Here is a 24,187-nt window from a genome sequence, read left to right on the forward strand (position 1 = left end):
TTACGGGGTGCAATGGGCGTCGTAAATGAAAAATCTACGACATGCTTTTGAATACACTTACGACGTGCAATTTGAACGCCGTAAAATTGAAAAATTCTGTTCAATTTTACGACGCGGTCTATAAGGGCGTTTATCCGCACGCCGTAAAAAGTTATTTACGGCATGTTTTGCGCGTCGTAAATGACCTATTTTCCTGTAGTGTCAAGGGCAATGAAGCAAAGAGAGATAGAATTTTTGGCTCATTAAACCAAGTCCCACACTACAACCAAGAGCCATTGGTTTCTAATTCTTCCTCTCCTTGCCAAGTGTTTGCAATTTCTACTCTTGATTAGATACATGTGAATGAGGATCTTGCATTGAGTGAGGAGCAAAAGAATCAAATCAAAACAATAGGAGATATTTGTGGGTTGAAAAAGAAGAAGAAGAAAGGGTATCTTGAGTGGAACACTCCGGTGAACATCAAATTCTTGCACCATCTTATGGAAGTTCTAGTTCAACTAAGTCTTGTGTGGGTGGTAGTGGAAAGAAAGAGCCACCTTGAAGAGACCAAGTTCGATAGACCGGCTTAGGGTCTTTAAAAACAAGCGCTTCTAGGGAGGCAATACTAGCATTACTTGTGATGTTTATTTTTGTTCATTTTGCATCAATAAGGCTATCTAGCTATCTTTTTACGAGGTTGAGAGGTGGTTGAAATTCGGAGAATGAGGAGACATTTTGAGCGACAACTCTTATACGGAGGTCATGGAGGACAATTGTAGGTCGTGGATGGATGGGATCAAGGCTATGAGCTTAATTGAGGACCGTTGTCCTTATTCCTTGCCTATTGTGTGACGCATTGCTCTAGGACATTCTATGTTCAAAATGGAGTCGATCTTTTTATGAGCACCTTGAGCTATTATGGAGCATATGTTAAGGAAGTCAAGGCCTTGTGCCTTGAAGTTGGTGTCCCATATTGGTCTTCTCCGAAGGTCGTGAGCAATGGAGGTGTCTACAAAGGCGGTTTTCCGTACCTTTTCTTCGCATTTAGATTTTCATTTTCATAGTTAATTTTTGTGCTTTCACCCCGACTTCACTCTCATGCCTAAATCCGACATGGATTTTATTTTTCGAGCTCACTTTACAATATTGAGGACAATGTTGGTTTTAAGTGTGGGGGGTGAGGGCTCGGGTGCCCTATTTTCTTCACCAAAAAAAAAATCATTTTTAGATAGCTTTTTGTAATTTGAATTTAGTGGTTAATGCCTTTTTCCAATCCCAATGACGAGCCATGGACTTAGCTTGTTATGATTATGGATATATCGAGCATGATCTAGGACTATGAATTTGTTTTGTGATTAAGTGTATATGTGATCTATGCTTGACTATATGTTGTGGCAATTGTGATGAATAGATTGATAAATTGACAACTTATTAGTCTTGTGGCATCTAGGTTTAAGTGTGGTGACCATTAGCTAGCTTAATTGTAGCTAAGCTTGCTTGGGTCTCTATTATCTTGCTCTCTAGGCCTCTAATTTTGGATATTGCGGCCTTAACCGGCGTACTGCCCAAATTAAAAAGTTGATTGTGGCCTTAATCGGCGTAATGCCCAAATTAAAAAGTTGATTGTGGCCTTAACCGGCATAGTCAATACACCGAAAGGATAATCGGTTTAATAGCCTTAACTGGTACTAGATACGGGACTCAACACATATAGGAAATCCATGCATTTGTGAAATTGGCATCGATGTTTACAAGATAGTTAGTGTGAATCACCCGACACTCCCATGTTTCCCTTAGTTTGAATTCCAATTTTAATTTCTTGCTTGATAATTAGTTGTTTGTTTTTATTTTAGTTTGCATTTAATTTAGTTAATTCTCAATTCAAAACTCCCGAACAAAATTCTACTTTTCATTGTGGATAACTCATTTGGGCTACAAGTTAGTGGCTTTGATTAGGCTTAGTGTGAGCTAAGCGAGCATTGCCTGGGCCTAGTGCCTTGATTGTGAATATTTTCTTTTATTTTTATTTTATATTTTTCTTGTGTGCTTTTCGTATCCTACCGCCAATTACCTCGGTTAGGTCCAAAGCCTAATCTCCGAGGTACGATAATCAAGGTTTTAACACTTCCCTTACTTGACAACGATTCGTACGCTTGCGAGAGTTTATGAATCAATTCAGTATCCTTCGAACCCACAGACCTCCCACGTGTCCTAGCTGGGGCCATGGCCTGTAATGCCAGAGTGCCACTCTCTATGGCATTGGCGCCATGCCTACCTCCGTGTAGGGTAGCGCTACGTCCTCTCGTAGGGACGTCCATCCTTGCAGGCATATTTGCAACAGATATGTGTGATCTTGTCACTTAAGTGGGGATCGAGATGAGACATAGTGGGGATAGACCACGACAATTATTGTCGTTCCTGCTGAACATCTGTGTTCTTATCTCCCCCTAACAACTGGAAGACTGTCTCATCAAAGTGACAATCTACAAATCTAGCGGTAAGGAGATCGCCTAGCAAGGGCATTAAGTGGCGGACGATTGATCAAGTCTCAAATCCAACGTAGTTGCATATTCATCTGTAAGGACCCATCAACGAGCGCTGTGGCAGCGCAATTGGCACATAAATGGCATACTCAAATATGCGTAAGTACGAGATACTAGTACCCAGTCACTAGCTGTATCGCATAGATTGTTTGAGTGACGGTGGGTAATAGACGAATTAGCATAGCTGCATGCAATATTGCACCACCCCAAGCGGATATAAGGGGATTGGTGTGCACTACCAATGTCCGGGCTACCATCGTAGTCGTTTCTGCGATACCATATATTTGGGTGTGTTCATGGGAATATGATGTCCAACATCAGTCCCAATGCAATAACCATCGAATTTCTTCGATGTAAACTTTCTAGCATTGTCAAGTCCAATTGACTGAATAGGATGATCTGGGGAGTGAAACCGTTGTCATATGATATGTGCTAGGAGTGTAGCATAAGCATTACAAGTGGCTAATGGCACAACACATGACCAGCGTGTTTGCGTGTCAACCAACATCATGAGATATTTAAACGTCCGCAAGTTGGTTGAATGAGTTCACAGAATCCCCACGGATTCTATGTAAGAACAAAATGAGTACGTATATATCCTTTGTATAGGACGGTCTCAATCCTAATTTCCCTAAGGAACGGGCTTTGTAAAACGAGCGAGAGGTCTAAGAAGCAACCAATGAGAATTTTAGTTGGGCCTGAGCGTCTGAAACACTATTAGAAGCAAAGTTGGTGATTGCAGCATCACCTGGGGCGCCATCACCATGATGGACGCCATCCATGGCTTCATGGATAGGGACTGTGCCAGCCCTAAGCTGGTGGTGGACGGAAGCCGCGCCAGAGGCAGCAGTTGCGGTCACACTTAGTCCAGAAATCAACTATTGATTCATGCTTCGTTTCGCTCGAAAGAATGGATATCTTTAGTAGATGGATCATCATATCATGACTAGGATGACCTATCCTGTCATGACAAAGCCAATATGTGTCTAAATCCAAGAAATCTTCTCTCATAACTTTATTGGGTTTAATAGCTCAAATAGTGACATAGAGTCCACTAGAGATACACATATATTTCTCTAAGATGTGCCTTTATTCGCAATCATTAGAGGTAGTGCAAAGAAACTCTTTTCCGTTCTCTACATGCATTAAATGGTAAGACCAGCAAGTAGACCCAAAAGGCTGTCTGGCCTATCTAACAAGTTCTCATAGTTTTCATCAATGTGTGATTACAGAGTTTTACACTAGGACCAATCACCTAAAAATTTTACTTCAATTCAAACATCCTATGCAACAATCACAGTTCTTAAGAGTTCATTGGTGCTATTAAAGTTCTTAAATCTCAACTAGTTCATGCAGCCTTTCCATCAAAATACACTAACCCAGTGCTGTATGCCAATAGTGTGCGACACCTGCATCTGAAAATGTCTTTTGAGCTTCCTCTTCATTGTTGCATGGATGATGTGAAAACTCAACAAAGCTGGGCCTGCCCACAGTGCCTTCCCAAACCAAGTCACACTTCGTAGGAGGTTCATCATCAGCTTGAGCCCATTTTATGCGCTGTGTCATTAATTTTGCATACCTCCTGGTGCTTTTGATTCCACCCTCTACCAGTACCACAACAAACGCATCCATTGTAACATTCCATCCAGTAAGACAGTTCTGAGCTGCATTCACCTTGATCTTGTACAGAAACTTTGTATGAAGATCGCCTGAGATCTTAAAAAGTAAAACTTGAGTGGCCTGCTTGCTTGAATCGCCAAATAGCTTCTTCAGTTTCTTTTCATGGCGCTCACTTTGCGGGACTCATTTCTCATTCGGCAAATTTCATCAAGAACCAACCTCTTCCTTGGAGCCATACTCTGAACGATCCTTGAATCATAGAACTTAGAGTCCTCCGGGTTGTCATCGGATGGTGTTAGATTCAGCCTTCTCAGCAATTTTCCTCGCCCACCGGCCAGTTTACGCTCCGGGGTTTCAGAGGCATCATTATACTCCACAGAAGAGTCATCATCGCTTGACACCGTTTCAAGGGGCAGAATACGCCATTCCTCCTCATTGTCTCTTATCACCGTTTCAGAAACGTCACCGGCAATAGGATGTGCAGAATCAAATGCACTCTGTCAATGCAAAAAAAAAAACACACACACACAGATTCAGTGGCGGATCCAGAAGTAATTCTTTTTTTGAAAGGCCAGAAGTAATTCTTAGGTAAGGCAAGACTCAACTAAAAAAAAAAAAAAAACTAAGGTAGTAAAATATTAAAAAAAAAATAATGTCATTGATTCAACCATCACGACCCAAGAAAAAAGAAGAATAAACTGAAGAAGAAGAAGAAGAAGCAAACTTACTTGATTGTCAATGATCAAAAGAACAAAATTGCTTTCAAATTTTCAATCTTCAATTGCCAAAATAAATAGAGATATGGAAGATTGGAAGCTGTTCTGCAAAATTGGGAATTTGGGACCTGGGAGAACGATGTAAGCTGGGACTTGGGACAAGTCCTATCTGAACTGTGGGCAATTTTTTTTATCCCTTATTCAGTCTTAAAACGACGCCGTTTTGGAGTATGATTAATATTAAATGAAAGCTCAAAACGACGTCGTTTTGAGTCGCTATCGGGAAAAAAAAAAAAAAAAAATCACGTTGCACGGTCTTCTTCTTCCCCAGATTCATCTGGTTTGCCCTTTTCTGCCATTTTTAAGTGGCTTCCTTCAGCCAAAATATATAAATTAAGGTAAAGAAGAAAAACCCAGTCTAGGCAAGTGCCTAAGCTCGCCTATATGTGGATCCGCTCCTGCACACATTCAGTGAAAAAGTGATCAGCACTCAAAAGAAGCCATCTCGCCAAAACCTAAATTTAGTAAAAAAAACTAATTCGCATTCAAAGAACCAATCTTGAATCCCATACATGAGAAACCCACCCAAAACCCTAGTGAAAAATTGCGTTCCAGCCAAACGGAAGTCTCTAGTTGTCTTCGAAAACCTGCTGGCAGCGACGGAGACGAAGGCGACGGCGGCGATGGTGACGGCGAATCCATGGAATTGGGAAAACTGAGAGATTGGGAAATAGATTTGGGAACACTCGAGAGAGTTTGGGAAATGGGAAGCGGATGCTGAGCGAGGGTTTGATAAATCTCAGAGTCTTGGAAATTTGGAATACAGAAAGTTTCGCGTTAATTGTGAGCCGGCTTTTACTTCCTTTTTTTTTTCAATAATAGAAATTTCATTTAATCCCTTTAATTTTAAAATTTTAAGCAATTTAATATGTCGTTATACAATTTTCTCTATTACTTACACGTGTGCGAGTTAGTTGCACCAAAAAACTTAAAACTCACCGCTTCCCTCATCTTTTAGTTCAAGTTTCTCCGGCATTATTCCACAGCAGAGTCTAATCAATCTATCAATTCTTTCTCCAGCCATCGATGCGTTCATCATAGGCACCAAGTTTACCAAGCTTTATTTTGGAGCCACTGCTTACCAAGAAAGGTAGTTCTTCTTATTCTTGCTCTGTATGCTTTTGAATCTGGGTATTGTTTTTGTTCTGTATATCGTTTCACTGTTCATTCAACAATACCCCTTCCCATTTTGCTTTACTACGTATAAATATAATTAGATGAACAGATAATTCTCGCCTTCAATTCCTTTAAAATCTTCCATCAAATTTCGTTGCTTTTGTTAAAGTTTGAAATGTTGGAATCTATTTCTGAAATGGGCAGCAACTGAGGGAAGATGTATATATTGAAGTGATAAAACATATCATATCACTTACAAATAGCTAATATTGAGCAAAATTGTTATATCAATAGCTATATTTCATAACTTTCGGAAAATTTTTAATACATATATATTTTCTGGGTCATAAATTTGCAATTTTGGGAGGGTCTTAAATTTTATTTTTTTTCAATGTTTTACATGATAATAATTTACAAAGAAAATATTCATCAATCATGCATCATTGTACGATTTTTAAGTAACTTTTATTGGGTGAACTTCAACTAATAAGCATAATGAACGCTAACTTATCAGGCCGGCATGTATAACTCCCTTTTTTATTTAATTTCAAACTAGACTCCCCAAGCCATGTCAAAGTTTTTTTTTTTTAGTAAAATGAGGTCAGCCTTTTATTGAAATTGAAAGATTACAACGATACGATGCAAAAATGCATCAACAACGAAAATAAACAATACGAAGGGAAAAGATGCAAAAGTTGCATCAAAAATACAAGAAAATATTAATAAAGCAAGAGCAGCAACGTCAAAATGCATAGCTGATTTTACACTACGGATTGCAGCCGTGTAGTGAATTAAGTAGTCGGTGATTTGACTACCCATGCAAATCCAATGCGCAAATTGACAAAAGTCAATTCGGCGCAGAACTGTGGGCAATCTTCCACCTAAAGATCAATGCCGACCAAGATTGTCAGAACATGGCCGTGTTGGCAGATGATCTTTCACGAACAAATATCAAGGACTTAGGTCTCCAATCCAATACCAGTAGCGCATCGGGGTCCCAAGCCATTCTAGTAAATAACAAGCAACCCAACAAAAATAGTGGGTCACAGTCCAAACCCCACCTGGATCCCCAGATCCGGATCCGTCTGCGCAGTCCATGCCAGAATCGGACCTTTATGGCAACCACTTCATTTCGACCTTCGCTTCCTCTGCCTACGATGCACCACATGACCACCATACGACTTATCATCCCACATCACTGATCCGGGAAAGTCGATGGCCTGACACAAGCACCACCATCCATATATATTGCGACGGCGTCGGAGATCATCAATTCCTCCGAGAAAGTCACACAACACGAACCCGCAATCTGGCAGCAACAGTGATGGATCCTGACGATCCGGTCGAAAGACAACCTCCTCCATGATCATTTGCCAACCAAATGAGCCCCTGTCTCGCCGGCAAGCCCACACCAAAACAACCTCCGCCGTTTAAGAGCAGCATCCCCTTGAAACCCAAACACAACACTAACCTATCACCGTCGAAAACGGCGAGGGCAAATAGAAACAGGCCAAAGCCTGAAGGAATCTCCATGAATGGAGGAGGTATAGGATGATAGGAGCATAATTATGTGATATTAATAGCGTTAATCTCTATACTTTCTTTGTTAGTTTAGTATATTTTCTAGTTATTTACGTTGTTTATTTGTTTTATAGGTATCTTGGAGTAAAGAAGGAGAAAAGAAGTAAAAGAGGGATTGAAAGGCAAAATCGGGAAATCTGCCTGTGCAGATCAGTTAACTTCGACAGAGCACTGAGACCAGCTCAGAACGATCCAGATGATGATCTTTATATTTATAGAAAGCCCCGGATGTCTAGTTTCCAGATCTTTTTACGGTTCGTCAATATCATTTTTCTAGACGAAGTTATGACCGATTTAGTACAAGAAGGTCAGGCTGCGCGTGAATCTGAGGTTGGACGGGAATTTATGTTTCGAAGCCCAAATCACACCGAAAAGCCCGAGGACGAGTTTGTGCTTCATATATCAGCTCAATATAGACAAATGGCATGATGTGAATGGTTGGAATGAGTCATCAAGTTCAAGAGTCAATAGGAAAACTCCACCTAAGCACGCTAACCCTAATTCTTTTAAGTTTTGGATTTCCTACACAACAAGAAAGATGGAGGCAACCTCTAACCATATAAAAGGAGATGATTCTGCAGCAGCTCTCTCTCTCTCTCTTCCTCCCCCTTCTTTAGTTTGTTTTATTTCTTCCATGTTTAATTAGTTTTTATTAGTTAGGGGGTTGCTTGAAGCCCCTAGACATGAACTACAAGATGATTTGACTTTTGATTTTATTTTCTTTTAATTCAAGATGAGACTTTTGTTTACTGCTTTTCCATTGATGAATTTTTGCTTGTATGCTTTGAGTGCACGCTTAGTATGCATGTTAGGGTTCTACCGCTTTGATTGTTTGATGCCTGTGTCAATAGTTGGACTCCTCAAACCTTCTAGAGAAGCAATTGTTAGTTTTCACTATCAAGTAAACTAAGTCCTAGGTTTAGCAAGGCGCTAAGTTATTTGCGATGCCTAGTGATGTCTCAAACTCTTTTAGACCTTAATGATCTCTGCATGTTTAATCTAATAAGCGTACCTTTAGGTTGCATTGCTTGGGAATAGTCTAGGTGTAGAGCACTTCCTGCCTAGCGTACGAAGTAAGAAAGGGTAATAGGTTGTGTTCAAGCGTACCGAGCCAACCTGAGCATCTTCATCTAGATTAATTGAATTAGGATTGAACAAATTATCTTGTGTGTGATTGTCCGGGGTGGATGCATCTTCCCTAACTATCTTTATCATATTGTTTTCAAACCATCTTAAAATCTGTTTTCGTTACTTTCTGTCCTCTATATTTTTATAATTATTTTATATAGTAAACGATATCCGAATAATACCAAATTTTGTGTGCTAGACTCCCTGTGTGTCTAGTATATCTCTGTAAATTTTCGTAATTTTCTGAGTAGTTTAGATTAGGTTTTTAATTAGGTTTTCGACTGCTGTTCGCTAGGAACAGTGGTCACTTTTGTGACATTGTTTTGAGTAGTTATAACCTTAGTCCTCTGCGGGAGACCCTTATTTCCCTATATTACAATCGACATATTTGCAGGAGAATAAGGAAAATCAATAGCTATAAATTCAGCTATCATAGGACGACGGAGCCAAGAACGGCGCCGCTCCACAAACCCTAGCACAGAGGGCGTTGAAGGAGTTAATTTAATAACGCTAGGTAAACATAATAAAGAAAACGGTTATTGAAGAGAGAAGATAATGGAAGAGAAAAATGGGGTGTAAGATTTTTTTTGTTTATGTTTCTTAATAGAAATATATTTTGTAATTGTCATAATTTCCCTTTTAGTTTAATTAACTCTCAATTTTTTTTTATTTTTTAAGATCATAATTGCCCTAATTTAATTTTGACTAACAACATCTCTTCTCTTAATAATAATATAGATTCATACATCCAAAATGGAACATGCATGAGAATTTCAAGTATTTGTCACACCCTTTCTTTGTGCTCAATTCGAGTATAATAGATGAAAATATGTAGATACTAGTCAAGTCAAATTCGTGGCATTAATATAGTTGAAAATCGTCAACCTAGGAGAAACAATTTGACCCATTTATTTTCCAAAGGACAGATATGCTCGTTCGACCTTTATAATATTTATACATTTTTCAACGTGGTGCCAAAGAAGCTGTCTAGCACATAGCCCTCTTCTCCTTTACCTTCCTGGAACTGAAGAAAGAAGTTTCCTCTCAACTTCATATAGTGTTTCTTGCATCGCGGCTTCTACCACTGTGGCTCCGATCTGTCAACATTGAAAGAGACTTTTAGTATTCTTTACAAGAAAGTGAAGGACCTAGCGTTTTTTTGTTTTAAATATATTCAATTGGGATTAAGACTTGTTCTCTTAGTATACATCTAATCCATGCAGACCCCATTCTTTAGTTGTCATTCTTGGCCAAGACATAAATATGGTCCATCCCAAATAAAATAAGGAAGTCCGTACCATTTGAAAATTTTGGGATTTTGGTTTTATTCATTTGATTTAGGGTGATATATTCAAATTTTTTGGTTGCGACTACTAGTCGATCTTGACCTAATCCTCCCTTAAACTGTTTGTTCATTTGTTTTTATTGAATTCTCAATCATATTGAGATCTAACTCATGAGAAAGACAAATAAAGTTAACCCCCCAATAATTGATGAAATTAAGAATGGATCTGCTCATATGAGGAGAAATGTAAGAAACTGAAACTTAAAGAATATATATATATATATATATATATATATATATATATATATATATATATATAGTTAGAGGGCACAACAATTAACTGGTCTTAGGATTTTTATTGTAAGGAAATTCTGATTTTCGAGTTCACGTCATCTGTTCCTAAATATGTCTCCTCCATTTTGTTCTAGCATGCACACTACAAAGAACAAGAACCAAGAAAATAACAAAAACAGAAAGTGTGAATTAAGCTACTATATAAATGGGTTATGCTTGTGCGTATGTGTGTGGAGGGAGAAAGAGATGAGACCTGAGATTCAATTTCCACTTCTGCAGAAAACTCATACGGAGAGAAAAATGATTGAATATTTCTGGTCTTTAATCCCAAACTTTTCAAGCACTTAAGAACCTCCAGCATAGAATCAATTCCTGAAGTAGGATTGGCTACCCTCAATCTAATCCTTCTCCACTTCACTGATCTCTCCTTGCCCAAAATCGATTCGAGCTCCATGTTCCGCTTTCTCAGCTCCTCATTTTGCCTCTCCAGCTGCTGAATGTTCGTGGTCGCCATTTGCACAATCCAATTCTTATCACTCTGCGAAAGAAATCAACCCAAAAAAAAATTGAATTTCCTGTCGTAATTAAACCTCTTTCATTTTTTAATGCAATTACTTACATACCTTGGTTCCATTAGGCAGCAAAGAATGCAAGGCAAAATAGCTCTGCTTCTGCTTCTCCCTCCTCATTCGCTCATTGATCATGTGGCGAAAACCCTTTTCCTTGCCGTGCTCCTCCTCTCCTATTTCGATCCTAGCCGTCGAAGGTGGATAATTCTTCCTCAAGAACCGCAACATCCTCTTGTTCATGTTCATGGAATTAGACCCGGAATTAGTAGGCTCGCCTGACTCAGGAGCTTCAGTGTAAGGCACAAAGGCGCTTGGATTCAGTACTGGAGGATTTTCATACCATAAGAAATCACCCTCCAATGCCTCCAAAATAAACCGGTCCATCTTCTTGTTCTTGGTTTCTCTACTGCGCTTTGCTCTCCGTGTGTGCGGGAATTTCAAATTCCAGAATGTGCGGTTACTATATATATACATATGGTGATATAGCCGTCTTCACGTACTGGGTTTTCGTCTGATTAATTTTTAAAACAAAATGCATTTAACACGTGGTCAACTACCTGCATTTTGGTCAGAGGGACTTCCCAGTCATAATACTCGGTTACTCGGTTGGGTGCTGAGTGGGTACGATGCGAGTGGGACATGGTCTCTTCGGATTCCTATGTCCGTGAATTTAATATCGACCTCTTTTGTTTTTTTCCTCTCGATATTATTTGTGGCACTTGATAGATCAATAAATGAGTGGTTCATAATTTTTGTATCAAAAATTAAATTATTGAGAAGACCAACTCTTTTTCAGTAGGGGTATCAAAATCTATGCATGACAACCTAGTGTAAAAGATGGATATTAGCAATTTTTCCTTTATCATTTGTGATTGTGACAATACTAATTTTTTCTTTGTTTGATATTAATATGGGTATTTTTTTTTATTAATTTGAGAAATGCTAAAAAAAGAAAGTTGGGTTTTAGAATCGTTTGAAAGTGCTTTTAAGGAGGATGTAGAATTGACATGTACTTGTTGCAGTAGCACCTCAAAGTGCATACTTTAACAAGAAATATTTAAATTTTAGGATTACAAAAAAAATTTGCATCTAATTTAAGCGGGTTTCATTAAAAAAGAATTCTGAGAAATCCCTAACAAGCCTCAACTCCAATCACCATTTTGTGAATTTGATTTACATTATTGGAGGCAAGATTATTGTTTCCTGAAGAAAAGTCCATCATAATGAAAGCAAGTCATTGAGGGAACAGTAGATTTCGCAAGGTTTGTCATTCTGCAAAATTGAAAAACCGCGCTTAACTGTGTGTAGCTTTGGAATAGTGACTCTATATTCCGGAAAAAAGTCATCTATAATGCAGTTCAGCAAGTAGTCCAATAATGACTCAACCATAAAGGTAATCAAAAAACTCGTTACACAAAGTACATTACAAAATTACACCCCTAATCACATCGACCCAAAAACTTCGGTAATAGTCATAGTTACAAAACCATCAACATTTCTACCGAATAGGCACCGACGTACAACCACTAACGACCTCAATCTTTGATGTTCCCTCGATAGATCAACTCATCAACTCGTACTCTGTGAACCAAAACTCCGCCATGGCCAAAGAACCTAGCCACCACGGTCTCAACTCTTCAGCAATCCTCCTGAATCCAAAAACTTGATTTACACGATCTGATGGCCAACCCCTAGAGCCATCACCCCCCACCATCAGGACAATGAAATTCGTTCACTAAAAAAATAGTATTAAAAAGATATATGAACTACTCACGACATAATGGTTGCTGCCAAATGTAGTTCATATGAATTTTTTTTCTTACTTAATGTTAATGAAAGCAGAACAATTTACTTGCGTCTCTTATCAATTCATGCTCTTCATATATTTTCTAGGGGTTGTAGTATTTTTCACAGATTAAAAGAAAAAACCTCAGAGAATTCCAAGAATTTCATTTGTCACTGTAATCTTGTGAAAAGAATTTCATTGTCACCATAATTTAGTGAACGAATTTCATTGTCCTGATGGTGGGGGGTGATGGCTCTAGGGGTTGGCCATCAGATCGTGTAAATCAAGTTTTCCACTTTCGGTTTTGCTGACGACGTCGGCAAAAACTATTTAAATTTGGCTATGATTTTTCGTTGGTTCTCATATTTTTTAATCAATTAATTAAATGAGCAAAAATCCTCTAAAACATCATATCTACGTAAAATAGTAAAAATCCGGTTTTCCATATCTAGTAGGTTCTCAAAATTATTATGACAATGATCCATTAATTTTGTCACAGTTGTCCTTTTTTTTTTTTTTGACTTTATCAAGGGGAACCCAAAGGCTTCCTAGGCCCAAGATAAACTCATTCGGCGCATGTGAATGTCACAGTTGTCCTTAGAACTTAAGCAAATGAACAAAGAGAAAAAAGGGTGTCGTTTGATAAACGGCACAAAAATAAAAGGGTCTTACTAAAAAGGTATCCGACTGGCTTTTGTAAAATTTGCTTGTAATGTGGATCATAATGTGGATAGAAAAACTTAGATTTTAATTAAAGGATAAAAATTATGTCTTTCAATTCTATCTAAATGGTAGCCTTGAACTTTCAAAAAAATGGTAGCCTTGAACCTGAAGAGAAGGGTTTGGCTTTAGAATAGTTTTCTGCTATGTTTAGTAGTTGTAGGTCGTTGGTTAGTACGTGTTGAAATTTCTTCATTACTTAATATATGGTCTCTTAGTGGGCAGTTTCCACGGATGTATGCTCACATGTTAGTGATATTTTAGCTATTTTTCACTTCAGTAACATCTAAATCATAGCTAATACAAACACCACTCGTACATACAATTTGGAGGGTGTAGAATGGTTGAATGGTTAATATTAGGATTAAATACTTGTTACTCCTCAAACTTTTCCCTGAAAAACAGTTTAGTCCCTCGCCTTTCAAATTAAACTAGATAGTCCTTATTCTTTCTAATTCTCACACAACAGGTCCAAAACAGGTCTAAAATGACTATTCTACCCCCAAGATCATTTTTTATATTTTTTTTCTCTCTTTTTTTCTAATTTTTCTCTCTCTTTTATTTTTTATTTTTTCTGCTTCTCTCTCTCTCTCTCTCTCTCTCTCTCTCTCTCTCTCTCTCTCTCTCTCTCTCTCTCTCCAATCTCGACAAGCTGCTCCTGAAATCGGCTCCACCCCAACCTCCCCAACTCGACTGGCAACCCGGGATTTCTCTCCCTCTCTCCTGGCCGCACGGTCTCTCTCTCTCTCCCTCAACCTCTCTTCTTCTTCTCTTCCTCTGCCATCATCGAAGACCACCACTTCCGGCCACCATCTCACAGCACCACCATCACCAGTCGAATCCAGACCGAAACCCGAGCCAATCAGGACCATACGTCGATCCCGGTCCCCACACGCACACCGCAAGCTCCAGCGTCACTGCTCCTCACCCTTCATCGATCTTCTCCGGTGCTCCGATCATCATATCGGAACTCATCACTTCCTTCACTCAATTCCAACACCACGCCCGGTGGATCAATCACTCTTCCTCCATCTTTATTCTCCAAAACCTCCCTGAAATATTCACTGAAAACCCTACAATTCTCATCCAAAACCCTCTCGTAGCTGCTCTCCATCTCCTTCAGCCCCGCCGTCTGGTTCCCACTCATCTTCGACAGCGAATTCGACCCCGCCAGAAAAGCCACCGACATGTCGTTGATCGAAACGTCGTCGTTTTCATAGCTGACATTTGGGGACAGCGACGACAGAATCTGCGATCGCCGGCGATTGTACCACTGGAGAACTAGGAGGAGGTGGATGAGGAAGAGCTCCTCGAACAGCACCAGAGCCAATTCCGTCTGGGCGAGCACTGGCTCGGATCGGAAGATCTCGGGGATGCAGACAGCATCATCGATCGAGCGGCGGCAGAGGCCGTAGATGAGGGAGAGGAGGATGGCGGAGAGGGATTGGATTGCCTCCGCTTGGGGTAGAGAGAGAGAGAGAGAGAGAGAGAGAGAGAGAGAGAGAGAGAGAGAGAGAGAGAGAGAGAGAGAGAGAGAGAGAGAGAGAGAGAGAGAGAATAAAAAAATGGGAGAAAAATTAAAAAAATAGAGAAAATAAAATAAAAATAATAATAAAAAGAGAAAATGAGGGGCATAATAGTCATTTCAGATAATTTTGGACCTGTTATATGAGAATTAGAGAGAATAAGGACTATTCAGTTTAATTTAAAAGGCGAGGGACCGAACTGTTTTTCAGGGAAAAGTATGAGGAGTAACGAGTATTTAATCCTTAATATTATGATGATAAAACACAATATATGTGATACATGAAAATATGTCAATCAACTAATAATATCATGCTTGTAAAATGCCACGATACAATATTGAAGGGAACCAACTTTTTTTTTTTAATAGAGCTGGTGGGCGAAAATATATTCATCAAAAGCCAGAAATAGGCCGTTACATACTCTTCAACTGCCATCTAGACAGACAAAAAGAAAGTGGTACTACCCACAGTGGTACATAGAAAATAGACCTACTCATTATACAATCAAGTACGTAAACAAAGCGGGATCCCCCTTTGGTACTACGCCGGAGGCGCTAGAAGGGCACTGGTCCTCTCAACCTAACTCATAAAACAGTAAATCTAATCGCCTAGAGACTGCAATTGGTGTACAACTAGAGACACTGAGAATTAAGTCGACAAAGACCAACATCAAATGCTAAAACTAGATGCACAAAGGTGCCTAGACTATCCCTGAAAATAGGGAATTATAGAAAACAAAAAAATAAAGGAAACTAAAGAAAAGGCAGGGCCCAAAAAAGAGCCCCAACCCAAACTCCAGCCCATAATGGCCACAGCCAGTGCCCAAGCCCAGAAGGTCAAATAAGAAGGTGGGCCGTACCCCACCCTCCCAGCCTAGGCCAGCCTCGCCGCGCCTGCATCCCCTCTCCCACCTCCGTTGTCGGATAAAACTGACGTCGTTGCCGTCTGACCCACGACGAGGAAACCCCACTGACCACCATCCTATCCCACACCAGAACGCACCCTGAAGCTATGCATCAACATCCAAATCAGTAATTCGATCACCGCCGTCAACCAGTCGGAAACATCCGATCTTCATCGAACAAGGTCCGCCGACCTCCGACCGTCACCAGACACCCCCACGCCCTAGCAGAGCCCCGAGTCCACTCTGATCCCAGTCTGCAGCCACAACTCAACTACTCCTTTCAACCGAGAGAAGGGAGCAGGTACATCCCCGATCTCCTCCTCCGAGCCTGAACCGCGGCATCAAAAACTGATTACCCGTCCGGCCGCACCCAACGTGCGTTGGCTAGGCTAGAGGCCGTCGCCATTGCCGGGGTGTAGCCGGACAGGCACTAGCACAGCTACGGCGTCTAGGGTTTCTAGAGAGAGAATAGACTTTGTGTGGCTGAACCAAAAGTTGATATAATCAGCTGTGGGGACGTGTTTAGACTTCAATTTGAAGGGAACCAACTTGTTAATATAGACAAGCAACAAAGAATATAACATTTGGAAGACATTGAGGGTCAAATCGATTGATTTATTGATAGACATAACATGTGATTTAATTAGCTGATAGCTAGACTAACAATTTAGACCAAAAGTTTTTCTAACCCCTATTTTGACCAATGTAACCCCCTTAACAAACATACAAGCTCATTATAATTTCACATTTTCACGAACCTAGGCCAAAAATCACCATTTCCTAAGCCGTGCTTTGACCAATGCAACCCCCTTAACTAAAGCAAACACCTTTACTATTACAACCATCAAATTAGGCCATGAATGATCCTGATCAAGCCAATGAAGATTCTACCCCCAAATCCTTCATGTTCTGTACATGCATAAACTCACTATATTAATTCAGAACACTAAAGAACTCATCCACAGCTCTCACCCACCAAATCCCAGAAGCAGTGATCCCTTCAAAGTAAGCCAAGTGACTCCCATGCTTTGTTTTAGCCAATACAACATTCACATTTTCTCTACACTCGTCCCATGGAATGGCATCTTTGGTAATCATCTAAAGCGTCGATACAGAGCAGTGGCACAGAAACGTTGCATATGTAAATGGCACTACTAGTGCACCTGTAAAATATTTCCAGAGTCTGACTTGCCCACATCGCATATCTTGCGGTAATGCCTAATACTATGCATCTTGCCTTCCAATCACAGAGGTGAGAATAGGAATGCCTGTGTTGCAGTGAATATTATTGAAGGCCAAGCGTTAGAGCTTTGTCGTAGAACCTTTGCAGAAGGGTGCGTCTTATGAATCTGTCACCAATCAGAAAATCCCGAGGACAGCAAATGGCTGCAGCACCAGAAACAGGAACATTAATTACCCCCATATTCCCCTAGATAAGTGACCAATACGTTAGCATCTACAGTCAATAATTCAGCAAACTATCAAAACGGTGGAAATGTTGCCTCTAAAATCACCTCGGCCAAGAAAGCCGAGAGATCAAGGAACAAATGTCCTTTTCGATGAATAGTTTGCGGGGTGTGCCAGCACACGGCCAAGAGGCCAAGTGTGCAGTTGTAGATGTAGTGCGCGTGTTCTGACTTATCAAGCAATTGTTGGCCGAGGAAGGAACTGATTCTCGGCCGATAGTTCGCTGCCTTTGGATCAAGGACTTGATGGCTGAAAGTCGGGTGAATTGGGTGTGGTTGTGAGAGTATGAGTGAATACGAATTGTCTGGTCACAGGGCTTAAGTCAATTGGATCCAAGTAATAGTAAGTAACAGTAAAAGTGAACTCGTAACGAATGAAATCTTCAAGATTGATAGCTACTATGCGACTACGAACAGTAAATAAAATGATCAAACAAATAAAGCATAAAGCAAATAACAAAGACAATAATGACGAAACTGAAATTTGGAATGGCTGAAAATTATTAACTATTGTTTGAAAGAAAACAAAGAGAACAATTCAAAATCGATACTAGGCTACAAGGAAAGTAAAGCAACTGAAATTGTAACTAGCAGAGCAAATAAACTAGGGAAACAGACGGAACTTCTACCTAAGCAAAAGGTAATACGAAAATAAGAAAAGCTTGATGGCTTGAGTTTCTGGAGTTGTGTGTGTGTGTCTTCTGTCGATGCTTCTATTTATATTGGCTGCTCTGTGACTTGAACTGATCTCTTGACTCTTTGAAGTTGAGTGGAATTCGGCCTCCTCTTGGCTCCGTGACTCTATCTTGCTTTGGCTCCAATACTTATCGTCGGCTGACTTGACGCTGGATTCTATCTGGATCGGCTTTGATGGTCATCATCAACGGCTGTAACTAATCTTGAAGTAGACTATCTTGGATTGAACTCTCCTTATCGGCTAAGGAACTTCAATTCGACTGAAATACTAGATTCCACCTCATCTTTATCGTTTATCAGCTTACTTTATCGATTAGCTATATCCTCCCAAGTTGAGTTCGAGTTGGAAACTGACTAAAATGACTTGAACAATCGGCCGATGGGGTTTTAGATAATAAATCTCTTTTTCGAATTGATGACTACGGGCCGGCCGATAACTAAAAGCCTAACTTTTATCTGACCCAACGTAGACCAACTAAAGTGTCCAATTACTCATCGGCCACCATTTCTGGCTATCAGCCCAAATTACTTGTTGAGCGGCTCATTGTAATTAGAAGTCATTCAAAAACTATACACATTAGCTACGTCGGAGTGGACATGCAAATGTGGGTACAAACAGGAAAATCATATGATAATTGTGAATACAGAAAAATCAAAGGTTGAAACGCTACATGAAAATCACCCTACAACAACATGAGTTTAAGTGTTTAACAAGCGCCCTAAATGTGCACAGTGAAATATATGTTGTGACAACGAGCTTTGAAACCACGCTGTAATTCCAATGACTTCACAATGTGCCGCATGTTGTAATTCCCTTTCGACAACGTTGACATCATCACATGTATTTGTAGATTTTTCACATGCACTACATGCATCTTTCTCATATAATTTAAGATGTTTTTGAATAACTTGTCACCTCAACTATGCATCTTTTTCATAGAATTCAAGATGGTTTTGAATAACTTATCACCTCAACTACTACTGCTGATTTGTCCAAATGGTAACTAAAAAAGTTCATGTGAAGCTAAATAATTAAGGTTCTCAACACAGTAAATTGAGTTCTCCTTTTAATAAAATAGTTGTTGAAATGGTATTTACATATATTTCATAGGTGCATGGAAAGTGAAATATCCCTTAAATATCCACGATCAGTGAGATGTAAAGTCAAATGAGATCGAATACCAAAAGTCAACAATGCCACAAAGAAATTATATGAAAATTTGGACATTTATAAGAAATGTTAAATATCAAAATTTCAAACGTAAGAACAGAAATATCAAAGCTCTCCTTAACATACAAAAAGAAATCAACAACTGTCAATAGAAAAAAAAAATTATATGATGAAACTGGAGTGAAATGGAAAATTGTCAAGAGAAATGAATGTAACTAATTACCTATGCTTGTTCCAACTAAGAACAATGGAGCCTTGGGATGTCTACGATGATGATGATTACTGACTTCTCGTACATCATCATTCATCAGTCCATCAACAATTATAAGTGATGAAGTCTGAATTCAGTGATTGGAACTCCACCAAGTCCTCTATGGTTGCTAGCAAGTAGCAACTGCATTCCAACCCCCGACTTGGATGTGTTGAAAGTAATTGAGTTGTCTTCTATGAGAGTTAGAATCTCTAGCTAGTTGGTCCCGGAAACTACAAGAATTGGAGTCGCATCATCTTTAGGCGCGCATAGAGCTGACTACCCAATCCCAAGCAATAGTACCAGTGTACCACCATCGGCTAGAAGAAATAGTCACCTTCGGTAGGTGACAGATATGTGCGTAATTGCATTCTAAACACTAAAATTAAGCTAATTTTCAAATTAATTATTATGTAATTAATCTACTTTTATATTTTCATAAGAAATAAGCAGAATAACAGAAATTGTGAGAAACTAGAACAAAATTAGAGCAAAATAAAGTTGTAAACACGAAAAATCCTGCAACGAATGAAAGAAGGACACGTGTACAAAATAATATATTTTTATTAATGAAATTGCGGGTTACAATCTCTGTAGATACTCTTTCACAAGATTCTCCTCTGATTCGATCTCTGACGTTGATTTAATCCAAGGGTGGCGAGCACTTGATCTTGAATCAAACGGTTGCAATGTGGACTTCCTGCTATGTTGACGATTTGAGGAAGATGATTGACCAAGGGCTGTAGAAGCTTGATCTTGATCGGATTTAGGCCACGAGTGGTGTCACGTGATGAGTGTTCTTCGGCTTTGGTAGGGGATGAACCAGCACGTGTGTTTGGTGCTTGTTGATTCTCCACGAGTTTGATGAAGAACTTGTAGAGGATTTACTTTGTTGAAGACGACGGATGATCAAGGGCTGTAGAGGCTTGAACTTGATCAGATTTGAACCACGAGCGGTGTCACGTGGCAAGTATGGCTTTTGATGGTGGATGAATCAGCACGTGTGTTTGGTGCTTGTTGATCCTCCGCGTGTTTGACGACTTCCGAGCTTGTAGGTGATTTCCCCTGCTTGTCTGAAGTCAGTGAGGTGAAGAGACCAGCTATTTGGCAGCTTGATGGTTCTTCACGAGCTTGGGAGACTTCTGAGCTTTGGAGAGGTTTCTTCCGTCTGCTTGCGTCCCTCTGTCTGTCGTCGTCCTCGATGGTGTACTTGGCTCAAGGGCGATTGACGCTTGATCTTGAGTCGTATGATGGCCACGAGGGTTGACACGTGACGAGTGCTTTGACTTGAGGTTGGTGATGAACCGGCTATTTGGCAGCTTGAAGGCTCTTCACGCGCTTGAAGACTTATGAACTTTGGGAGTGATTTTTCTCTCCGGCTGAAGTCCTTCTCTTGTTTTGAGAAGGGGTATTTATAGTGTCGGCGTCTCTCTCGATTTGGAATGACTTGATGACACGTAATTAATTGCATTTCATTAATAGCATAATCAAATCAATCAGCTTTAATTAACTGATTTAATCACGACTATTAAGGAATTAACAAATTAATTTGATGGCTGATTTTCATCTTGATTATCAATTTAAATAAATTGATATCTAATCAGCAGACGAGATTTAATGCTTGATTTTATTCGAAATCAATTGATTTGATTGATCCGCTTTAATATCAATTGATTTAGCCGGAGCAAATTCATTTATTGCCGTCGGCCCTTTCATGTGTCGCCACGTGGACAATTTTGCGGGACCCACATGCTGACTAAATTTGTTCGGTCATAATTTCAAGTGGTGACCGAATTATTTAATGAATTTTATTTTCATTAAATTTTTGGTGTCTACAAAAGTTTCCGACAAAAATAACAAAAAGTTAACATTAGTCAACCATAGTCAACATGAGTGAGGAAGTTGAGTCTGATTTTTCCATGATGATGCATTCGGACGTGTTCTATGATCGGAAGAAGAAAAAAAGAAAAGAAAATTAACAAAGAAATGAACAAAAGAAAAAGTTCGACTAATTAATCATTGGTTTGGTTAATTAATAAAACCATTTGATTAATTAATCATGTTCTGATCATTCATCACGTGCAGCAATCATTTTATGTGATTTGCTTAATCCAATTAATGGCTAACACGTGGCAGATGTATAATCCCATTTTCTTCTCCTCTTCCGCACAGCCACACATCATTTGAATCTTCACACTACAGACGCAGCAGCCGCCCACATTTACTTAATTACTTTCCCTTCTCTCTTCCAGAACGCCGAAACACACTACCACCATTTCTTCCATTATTTTTTTTCTCCTTTTCCTCACTTCTCCAACACTAATTTTCATCAATTCCACAAAATTCCAAAGGAAAGTCCAAGCATCAAGAGTTTCATCACCGTCAAATTTGGGTAAAAGTTGGGAGCCATAAATCAAGGCTTGTCATAATTGCTTCATTGCAATTTGTGACTTGTTCTTGTTACTTTCCACTTCTCTTCACTTTTTCCTCTTTAAATTATGTATATTGATGTTAGTTTGATGATGGGTAGTGAGTTGTTTTACTGTTGGGGGCTAGGATTGTGTGCGCTAGTCCAAATCTTGTGTAAAAGACTAAAAGATACTTATTTGGACTAATTTCAGTTTACCCCCCTAAGGTTAAGGGTCGTCATCATGTTAGTTCCTCTAGTTTCAATTTAATCAGTAACACCCTTGTACTCTCCAAATTCATCAGCCGTGTCCAATTTTTAGACTTCCATCCAAATTGGACGTTAAATCTGTTATGTGGGCCCCTTTTAGGGGGCAAAATGGTAATTTTGAGCTCTAAATTATATAAAAATAAAAAAATTCTCTTTCATTTTTTTAAATTTTTTTTTTAATTTTGTCTTCAACCTATACACCACAAGTTATAATAGGTTTATAAAAAAAAAAAAAAAAAATTATAGGTGTTTCTTCGTTTTTTTTCTTTCTCCTATTTCTTAGTTTTTTTATTTTATTTTTTATTTTTATAAATTTTGTCTTCAACCTATACACCACAAGTTATAATAGGTTTATAAAAAAAAAAAAAAATACTCTAGGTGGTTAAAAAGTCGCTCGCTGGTCTACGATATTTGTGATATATCTCCGATAAAGCGAAAAATTTTAAGATATATCTGTAAAATATATCTATAAAATATAATAGGTTTATAAAGTGAAGAATAATAGGATATATCCCCAATAAAGTGAAGAAATATCTGTAAAATATGATTAAAAAAATAAATACAGATATTTCTTCACTTTATTGGGGATATATCCTAAAATTCTTTGCTCGCTGGTCTACGATATTTGTGGTATATCTCCGACTTAGCGAAGAATTTTAGGATATATTTTAGGGATATCTCCGACTTAGCGAAGAATTTTAGGGATATATCCTAAAATTCTTCGCTAAGGGAGATATACCACAAATATCGTAGACCAGCGAGCGAAGAATTTTAGGATATATCCCAATAAAGTGAAGAAATATTTGTATTTATTTTTTTAATCATATTTTACAGATATTTCTTCACTTTATTGGGGATATATCCTATTATTCTTCACTTTATAAACCTATTAGGCTATTATATTTTATAGATATATTTTACAGATATATCCTAAAATTTTTCGCTTTATCGGAGATGTATCACAAATATTGTAGACCAGCGAGCGGCTTTTTAACCACCTAGAGTATTTTTTTTTTTTTTTTTTTATAAACCTATTATAACTTGTGGTGTATAGGTTGAAGACAAAATTTATAAAAGTAAAAAATAAAATAAAAAAACTAAGAAATAGAAGAAAAAAAAAACGAAGAAACACCTAGAGTCTTTTTTTTGTTTTTATAAACCTATTATAACTTGTGGTGTATGGGTTGAAGACAAAATTATTTAAAAAAAAAAAAAAGGAAAGAGAATTTTTATTATTTTATTTTTATTTTATATAATTTGGAGCTCAAAATTACCATTTTACCCCCTAAAAGGGGCCATATAACAGATTTAACGTCCAATTTGGACGGAAGTTCAAAAATTGGACACGGCTGATGAATTTGGAGAGTACAAGGGTGTTACTGATTAAATTGAAACTAGAGGGACTAACATGATGACGACCCCTAACCTCAAGGGGGTAAACTGAAATTAGTCCTACTTATTTTAATATAATGATGTAATTTTTATATGATAAATGCTGATATCAATTGTTGTTGGGTTAAAATACATGTCTAGGAGCCTAGTCAACTCTAAAGTGTGTATTTTGAGCATGTTTAGGACGGAGTTAGAGTCTTGACCCCCTCTGATTCTTAAGCTAGAAACTCTTAATTTCGTATTTGAGGGCTATAAGCATGGTGATTTACACCTGTTGCGTGATTGCACGGGCAAATTACTTAGTAGTCTAATTTTGAGCTTCACGCCAATTAGAGTGAGTTAATGACCCTTTAACCGGCTCTACCTCTTTCTAATTGAGTTAGTGTGACCCTTAAACCGGCACATTAATACCAAAATGTGAATATATGATATTTGAGCTTTGAACCATCGTGGATACGACTACTGTCGAAGTATAAAATTTGCATCTATATTAGAATAGCTTCCGACACATAAGATTTGGGTGAATGAGCCTCCTAGCACCTGACATTCTCATTATATTGTTTACACTTTTCTAGTTTTATTTGCATTTTTAGTAATCGCTTTACATTTTATTACTTATGGTTAAGTTCAAATCAACTCTCAATCATTGAATTCATTGATCATTTGTGTATATTCACCTTGAGCCTACAAGTTAGTGGTTTTGAATAG

General features: G+C 38.6%; 1 protein-coding gene and 1 pseudogene across 1 annotated transcript; both read right to left on the reverse strand.

Annotated features, from left to right (window-relative positions):
* Nucleotides 1–9,579: 9,579 nt before the first annotated feature.
* Nucleotides 9,580–11,340, reverse strand: LOC133710062 (transcription factor bHLH92). The gene is made up of 3 exons (XM_062136038.1): nucleotides 10,946–11,340; nucleotides 10,576–10,860; nucleotides 9,580–9,840 (listed from the first exon to the last, which is right to left on the reverse strand). The coding sequence occupies exons 1-3, from the start codon at nucleotides 11,273–11,275 to the stop codon at nucleotides 9,754–9,756; spliced, it is 702 nt and encodes a 233-aa protein (XP_061992022.1). The 5' UTR covers nucleotides 11,276–11,340; the 3' UTR covers nucleotides 9,580–9,753.
* Nucleotides 11,341–16,760: 5,420 nt separating this feature from the next.
* LOC133711871 (embryogenesis-associated protein EMB8-like) lies at nucleotides 16,761–19,560 on the reverse strand (annotated as a pseudogene).
* Between the last annotated feature and the right edge of the window lie 4,627 nt (nucleotides 19,561–24,187).

The sequence above is a fragment of the Rosa rugosa genome, chromosome 5 (assembly GCF_958449725.1).
Source record: "Rosa rugosa chromosome 5, drRosRugo1.1, whole genome shotgun sequence".
NCBI lineage: Eukaryota > Viridiplantae > Streptophyta > Magnoliopsida > Rosales > Rosaceae > Rosa > Rosa rugosa.